Source organism: Silurus meridionalis, chromosome 14, assembly GCF_014805685.1.
Source record: "Silurus meridionalis isolate SWU-2019-XX chromosome 14, ASM1480568v1, whole genome shotgun sequence".
In the NCBI taxonomy this organism is placed as follows: domain Eukaryota; kingdom Metazoa; phylum Chordata; class Actinopteri; order Siluriformes; family Siluridae; genus Silurus; species Silurus meridionalis.
The window spans coordinates 8,590,256-8,598,435 of NC_060897.1; the positions used below are offsets into that span (position 1 = coordinate 8,590,256).

Sequence of the window (8,180 nt, forward strand, 5' to 3'; positions counted from 1 at the left end):
TGCTTTCATCAAACATCACCTTCAATTGGAGCCAGTCTGTCTGGCACCAGCAGCCATGCCAAAGTCACCCCAGTCTGTTTGATATGAACATTAACTGAAGCTCTTGACCTTTATCTACATGAGTCTATACATTGTGCTGCGGTCGTACTGCATTGCTGGCCACACATATAGGTTTTTCCTAAAAACAAAAAACAAAAAAAAAAACAACACTTGTATAGTTTATTATTTATTGTTTTTCTAATTTATTTGCTATACGCATAAATTGAATCATTTAGGATCAGCGCCTTCAAGTTTGTGTAAACTGATTGAAACTCCACTCTATTAATGAGTTCAGGTAGGCAGGCCTGGCAGGTCTATGAGCCTTAACCACCAGGAGGCAGTATTTCACAGATTTCATTGCGGACAGGTGGGCATTCCTATAATACCGATTTAAGTGCACCAGAGTTGATTAATTTTTAAGATTTATCTCATTAGGAAACTATTACTCAGAAGTATCTATTCACACTGAGGCCTTAAGATCGGGCCTACAGAGAAATTTAAACAGTGAGTGTAGTTCACCAGAGCAGAAGAAGGTGTAAAGCCTTAAACATAAAACTCATCATCGAAAGCCCTAATGAGATTAAATTGAGGCATGGCATGGCTTAATTTAATCTCATGTCAGTGCAATTAGCATAATTTTCCATTTCCTTTCATACATTTATAGGGTAATTGCCCTGAAAACTAGCTTATATGCGTCACCATTTGCAGATTTTCCAGAAGAAAACTAATTTTCTTGTTACTCAGTACTAACAGTATGCTCTAATAATGCTGTTGTGTACATCAAGATTGCCATGCTGTTTTTAATTTCAGTGCATACTGTATAACAGACACATAAATAGCGCCAATAAAAAGAGGTCTCACACATGGTGCTAGAGTACAGCAGAAGACAGTAGAGTATATTGTAGCCGAGAGGACAAGTACAGGAGAGCCTTCAGCCAGGAAGCCACAGATGTCCACTCAACAGAACATTTAGATGTATTCATATGTACATTCAGTCTTCCCCAAATAAATAACACATTTCTAAAATAAATAAATCATAAATAAAATAAATGCAACTTATTTAAACAAGACCATTCCCAGTCTGCTTGACACTCTTTCTTTTTTCCCTACAGTGGGTCCCATGTCATTTTGCAATCAGACAGTATTCAGCATAACAGAGCTCAGCCTGGAAGTTCTAGCTCTACAGTGGAAAACCTGTTCTATTAAAGGGATCTACACAGGGTTTTTTGATACCCTTTCTAATATAGCAATGCTGGTCATGTGCATACAGGTCACAAATTGAAGGAAAAGTCAATTACTTGATTATGCATTGTCCTCTTTAGCAGTGATGCCCAAACTAGAGCCCACAAACCAACTTTGGTGACCTATGATTGGCCCACCATGCCATATATGAGAAAAAGATAGAGGGAAAAAAACATTTGGAAAAACCTTTAAAATATAAGGGCCAGTTTTTTTTGTTTGTTTTTTTTGTCTCTCATTGGTCTCTTGCTCTATAAATTGGATTGTTTCTCATGGTACTAAAGGTTTTACTGAACTAGAATTTGTACATATAACTGATTAGTTAATATACATTACAATGAAGTAACCATGGCAACTTTTTTAATGTAATATTTGGTGTATAATTCAACATTTATTTTTAGCCCACAGCCCTCAGTTTTTGGCTCCTCATTGGAAAAAGTTTGGGCACCTCTGCTTTAGAAGGACGCTTTTTTGCAAATCAATGCAAACCTGTTCTGACTGGTCTTAAGCCAACTGCACACCTACTGTAAATATTATACAATTTAGAGTTGCAGAGACTCGAATCTATATCAAGCAATCAAACTATAGATTTTTTACTTTAATTTATCACCTTTATATGCAGTCCACTAAACAAATGCATTTTAGCTACATAGATAATATTCAGAACTGGGAATAAATAAGTAAAATGATATAATTAAAAAAAAACCCAAACATAACAGTAGTTCAGATACAAAGTAATACTTCTGTGGTTTTTCAAGATAATCTCTATCCATTGCATCTGTAACATATCTGCTTACCACATTCGTTTCTATAGAATCTAAATCGCTGAATTATTCAAATAGATACACTTTTGTCCATTCTTTTCTTAGTACTACAGAGAAACATTTAATCACCAGAAATCCTACGCTACAGATACTATGAACATTGATTTGGTTGAAAAATGCAGAAGTATTCCTTTAACAACCTTTGATCCAGTAAATGTGCAAAGTCGTCTCCTTCTTTGCAGCGCAGTGTTTTTCCTGCTAGCAGCTCAGTGATGCAGAGACCTGCCCAGCACCCATCACAAGTTCATTTCTTTTCCTGAAGCACCCAAATAATGTAACGGTACATGCTGCATGTCTCCCATAATTTACTCTTTTGGTCATAATCAATATTATGGTAAGAAAAGCAAAGCCCAGACCCAAGCATAAGTTTAAGGGCAGTGTCAACAGTCCTCCACAGGTCAACACCAAAGCCCTGCTGAGTTATTTTAAGCTCAATATGTAGGTTGTGATTACTAAAAAAAGTAACAGGGGCTTCATAAAAGAACAGGTGCAATGGAGCAGACATTTCAGAAAACCCCAGAAGTTCCCCAGGGTGATTTAGAGGAAAGGCTCGGGGTGTAAAATCTGTGGAGAAACTACAGAAATGCCTTTTTTTTTCTTTTTTCCTTCCTTTTTCTTTTAACTTCTAAGTCACCTTAAAGACAGCTGTAAAATAAATAATAAAAATAAATAAATTGTGAGGAATAATTGTTCAAATGAAAACATTCAACATAAATAAAAATTCATTAATTATAAATAATAAAAACTAAACTAACTAGCGCTAGACCTTTGCTATGTACACCCTGACAGAAAAGCTGTTCCCTTTTCCTTCTATGAAATATTAAACTGAACTGACAGAGAGAGTTGACTAGGAAGGAGAAACGAAAGAGACCGGAATCCTCTCTGCATCGATCACGCATTCTGTTAATGGCGCTTCAGCAGTATGGAATACAAACATGCCCACAGCTTTCCACCTGTAGTTTCTGCAACTAGTATGATAATGGTCATGTACAAATGATAAGTGCTTGTGTACATTATATAACATACCCCTTCCCACCCCCACCCCCCCAACGGTTTAAAATTCAGTCAAAGAGTATAACTGGGATGAAGAATACAATCCGAGCATCTGTCCGCATCAGGAGGTTTTACATCAAGAGTAGGAAACAGGCTTTATTAGCATGCTCTTGCAATTCCTCAAAGGGAGAATGGAGATGATCGTCTTCAGACCCTGTGTCTCTTTCTCCCTCTGATTCCTCTGCCCTTGGCTTCTATCCTCCCCACCTAATAGAGCAGTAGGACATTTACTATTTGTAATATATTAGAATTTAACCTCAGGTTTTCACGTTATATCTGAGGCCTAAAAACAGCCTTTGCACCATCCAGCCTCTCTGTGTCTCTCAGTGCATGTTCGGCTTTCGTTCCATGTCACAGGGGCTGTAGCCGTTGGCAGGCTGCATGTTGGGGTTTTTTGGCTCAGAGACCCTACTGACTGGGGGACGATGATGACGAGAAGCCCGGGTGAAGAGGCGAAAGGCTCCCCTGCAGATCAGACAGAACCAGTACACCTGTGGTGCCATGAGCAGAGCTGCACCCATGTTATACTGCCAAGGAATGGACAGCGGCACCTTGTACAGGGGGATATCGGCGTACCTACCACACATGCGCACACACACACACACACAAAGACACAGACACACACAGACACACACACACACACAGATTTGCATGAATGTACTGGGTCATTGTAAAAACATAAGACCAAACACTTACATTGATGTGTTTTGCATAACAAAATGATCGAACAACGATAGCAGAACACTAAAGAAAAGCTCCTTATAACAATCTGCGACACCTACTTTTGTCTTTTACACCTGAACCGAAGCATCAAGACTCAAAAAACTGATTCATGCTAAAAAGACGTGTATGAGAGAGAACATACCTGCCATAGGCGTAGTAGAGGTAGGGGAAGAGAAGAACTCGACAGATGAAGAAAGTGATCAGCATGAGTGCTCCATTAACTTTATGAAGAAGCGTGTGCTGCTGCTTGTACTGAAGCATGAGAAGGAAGACAGAGAAGGCAGGAGGAAGGAAGAGACAGGAATGAGTACCAAGTGTTTGAAAGAAGAATATCCCAACAGTATGAAATAAATTACTGTGTTTTCCTGAGAGTGAGGGAAATGGCAATGCTCATATGGGTGCTCACAAAGAAAAATAAGGATTATATGCACACATGCATTTGAATGAATTGGTTTATGGATTGTTTATGGAAGTCATTCTATGAAAAAGTAAATGAATAAGTAAGACAAGCAATGAAGAAAGGCAGATGGAGAAAATGATTTTGGGTAGATGAATGTGTGAGGGAGAAATTGGCATTGGATGGATAAAGTAGTGTTGGAGAAATAAATGTGTGATGGCTAAAGTGGTGTGAAGTAAATGACTGTGTGGTGAATAAAGTAGTGTGGGGTAAATGACTGTGTGGTGAATAAATTAGTGTTAGGTAGATGATTGTGTGATGGAAATATTGGTCTTTGGTAGATGAATAGTTATTGGGCAAAGTGGTATTTTTTGGTAAAGAAGTGACGGATAAAGTAATACTGGGTAAATGTATAATATATTATAAAGAAAGAGGTGTTGGGTATATGATTAGATCCTGTACAAATTATTGGTTAGATGGATGTGTGATGCAGATACATGAGCTGAAATAAATTAGCGTTTGATGAATGTTTATAGGGTAAATAAATAAAAATAGAAAAATAGGTAATGGACAATTTGTTACACAAGTTTGTGTGTAATGGAGAAAATACATTGAGGTAGAAGAATATAGAGGTGTTGGTTAGAGAAATAGTAGAGTGGACAAAATAGTGCGAGGCAGATGAAGGTGAGATGGAGTAAAATATTATTGGGTAGATGGGTTCATAGATAAAGTGATACTGAGTAGATGAGTTGATGGGGAAAATGGGGATGGGTTGATGAGCGGGTAATGGATAAACCAGACATTTATATGAATACTGGATCGAATAGTGTTCGAAAATGTAGATTGAGAAAGTACCTGAATGAGTATTTTCCCCAGACAAACAGATGGTGTGCTGAGTTCAGCTAAGAACATGACACCTTGGAAATAATCCCCCTTTCCTTGCCGCCAGAACTGCAAGAACAAAAACATGTTCACCATATTATTCATTCGCTTCTCCACTTCCCAATTTAAAAACCTCTTTGTAAGGTATAATGTGCATTTAATTAATAAATACTATTAGGCACAAGTACCGAAGATATATTTTTTATAAATATAATTTTTTTTTGTGTTTTGATAATGTTTAAATACAAGAACAGCAGGAAATTCAGAGTGATCATGACCATGCCTTGTTTCCTCCAATGGCTCCATCCCTCCAAATTACAAACTCTCAGTAACAGTCCACAGGACGAAATCAGCAGTCTTTTGAAATGCACTTATCATCTAGTTTGATCTATTAAAACAAAAGCTGGTGTTTTCAAGCCACACAATCATTAACACTGATGTACACAGAAACAAGTACTACAGTTTAATATTAAACACATGATCTGGGGAATGAAAACATTCTGACACGGTTATCTATTCTATTGGGGAGCTTCATTTCCGAGATTGCAAACGTTGATATGATATGAGCTGTTTCCTGAGGTAGTGATAAAAGTACTAATCTGCATCATAGACCTACAGTGTTTAAGTAGTTCTTACTTGAGCTTGACCTACATTTAGAGGACATGGCCATATGCTTCTGCAACCATTTTCTTATTCAGCATGAAAACAACACAATTGTCAATGGGTTGTTCCTTCATTAAAAGGGTAACATCTGACATTTCATTTTAATGCTTAAGCAGCTGTGGAATCTGGTGTAGAGTGATGATTTTAACCATGACAAAAAAAAAAAAAAAACATGAAATATCCATGTATTAGGTTGAATACTGCTTCGGGTGCTTATCCTGATATTATTCTTATACACCACATTTTAATTCACCTCAATCAATCTTAGTGAAAAGCTGGACGCAAAAAGAATGGAACCGAACTGCCTTTTAATAAACGCCTCTCGCTTTTCCCTAGGGTCTTCATTGGACGATCAGCTAATCATATTTGAGTCAGGAGCACAACTTTTGAAAGCAGGATGTCAGGAGTAGGCATACATGGCCTGGAAAACAGGCATGTCTGCAAACTCAATATGAAAGCTGCAGTAAAAATGTTTATGGAGGCTAAATTTAGACAACCACTGCATCACGGACATGAAGTGTTGAATGGCTCGTGCTAAACGGGGTCTCTTACTATTTGCTTTCGAATAGAAATAACTCAACGGGAAAAGAGCACTGGATTGACTGATTTATTTGCTTATTATTATTACCTTCGCAATTATTGACATACTTTTGACATACGTTTTGTTCTGTGCACATCATGTGTAAACTGACCACCATAAAACATCTATTTTTAGGTCAACATGCGGAAAATCCTCCATGTTAACACTCTTCCATCAACCTATACCACGCTCGGATATGAGCGATCCTCTTTCCGACTCACCACAGACACAGGAAAGCAGACAGTAACCATGACAACATGATGAAGCACCATGAGGAACTCTCGCCACAGGTAACTCGGAATGGCCGCGCTCTTTTTTGGTGCATCCTCCTCGTGACCTTTGACTTGAATCTTGTACCAGTAGCACAGGAACATGGCGTAGATGTCATAGATAAAATAAGGGACCGCAAAGAGGATGTAGGTGCTTGTGAGCCAGTGCCTGCAGACAAAGAATACAGACAAGAAAAGAAGAAGGAGTGTGTGTGTGTGGTGTGTGTGTGAAGGCGATAAATAGCCATGGCACGCAGTTCAATGCATTGTTGGGGCTTGAATAACCGCTGCAAAAGGCTATTATTCCAATGCTTGACATTAAATGCCACTAAGAGCTGCAGTGTGGATTCTACTTTAGGACTGCACACCTGTCCAAACATGACCTGCATAATGCAGCGCATGGAAGGAGGGGCCAGGGCGCTATTCAAACTACCCACTGCTCCCACTTTTCCTCCAATTTGACTATCAAAATCCACATCCAGAATGTTCTGCCCTCTTTCTCTTGTCCACTTTGCCTTTCGAGTCCGATCTTCCTAACCCACCCACCTAGAAATAAATCTAAGTCCACAAAGTGAAATGCACTGCAGCATCGAAGTCTCAGACAGATCTGCTTCATCAGATCGCCGTGGCCATTAGAATGCCACAGTGGATTTACAGAGGAAAACTAATTAGGTTGAGAGCCTATTTTGATTAGAGGGACACAAGGTGAGCTGAAGGCACATTCTTAGAAAAGCTCATTTTGCACAACTTTTACACTTAGATGCATATAATTGCTCTGTGCTCTGTAGGTCTATGTATTGGAAAAAGAAATCCACTCAGGAGGGAAATAAAACAACAAACAAACAAAAATGACATATACAACAGCCTTCACTGATTCCAGAAACACATTGCACTGCAGTGTTATACTGGTAATACAATTAATACAAAATACCTGTGCAGAATTTCTGAATAAAGCTCAAGACACCACACAAAAAAATAACGTTCAATTAAACACCTACTGGTCCTCAATGATGTCTTCACAAGATGAGGCAATGATGAACCCAGCCAAGGAAGCCAGGACGGCTTGAATAGAGGACACCAGCCTGTAAAAATGCAGGGAGACAATCAAAAATTTCCAGACTTTAATTGCAGAGAGAAATGATGACGTATGGAACACGAAATAATGGGCTTTGCTATTACAAAATACATGACTTAGTGTGATCTGTTAATGTTGACTATTAAATTTAAAAATAAACAATTTTTAAAAATGGCATGAGGTACAGGGTGAATTATTTATGTAATTATGTATTGTGCATAATGACAGAACAAAAATGGAAAGAGTTTTAATGGAAGATGAACAAAAAATAATTACATTCAAATTGTGTAAAACATCAGCAGGAACTGCAGTTAAAACGTTTGGGTTCGATTTCAGATGCGTTCGATAAAATACACCACTATGCGAACTTTTTTTTATGTTATACAGCATCTTTAATGAATATATCCACCTTTTCGAGATTGACATAGACTACACA

General features: G+C 38.2%; 1 protein-coding gene across 9 annotated transcripts in view; it reads right to left on the reverse strand.

The window, feature by feature from the left end:
- Positions 1 to 909: 909 nt before the first annotated feature.
- Positions 910 to 8,180, reverse strand: part of tlcd3ba (TLC domain containing 3Ba) — a 14,544-nt gene continuing 7,273 nt past the window's right edge. For all 9 annotated transcript variants that reach the window (XM_046865967.1, XM_046865970.1, XM_046865969.1 and 6 more), the window contains 5 exons: positions 7,668 to 7,751; positions 6,622 to 6,838; positions 5,131 to 5,226; positions 4,021 to 4,130; positions 910 to 3,731 (listed from right to left, as the gene is read on the reverse strand). In XM_046865967.1, the coding sequence (XP_046721923.1) occupies positions 3,479 to 3,731; positions 4,021 to 4,130; positions 5,131 to 5,226; positions 6,622 to 6,838; positions 7,668 to 7,751 (760 nt within the window). In that variant the 3' untranslated portion in view covers positions 910 to 3,478. The remainder of the gene's footprint in view (positions 3,732 to 4,020; positions 4,131 to 5,130; positions 5,227 to 6,621; positions 6,839 to 7,667; positions 7,752 to 8,180) is intronic.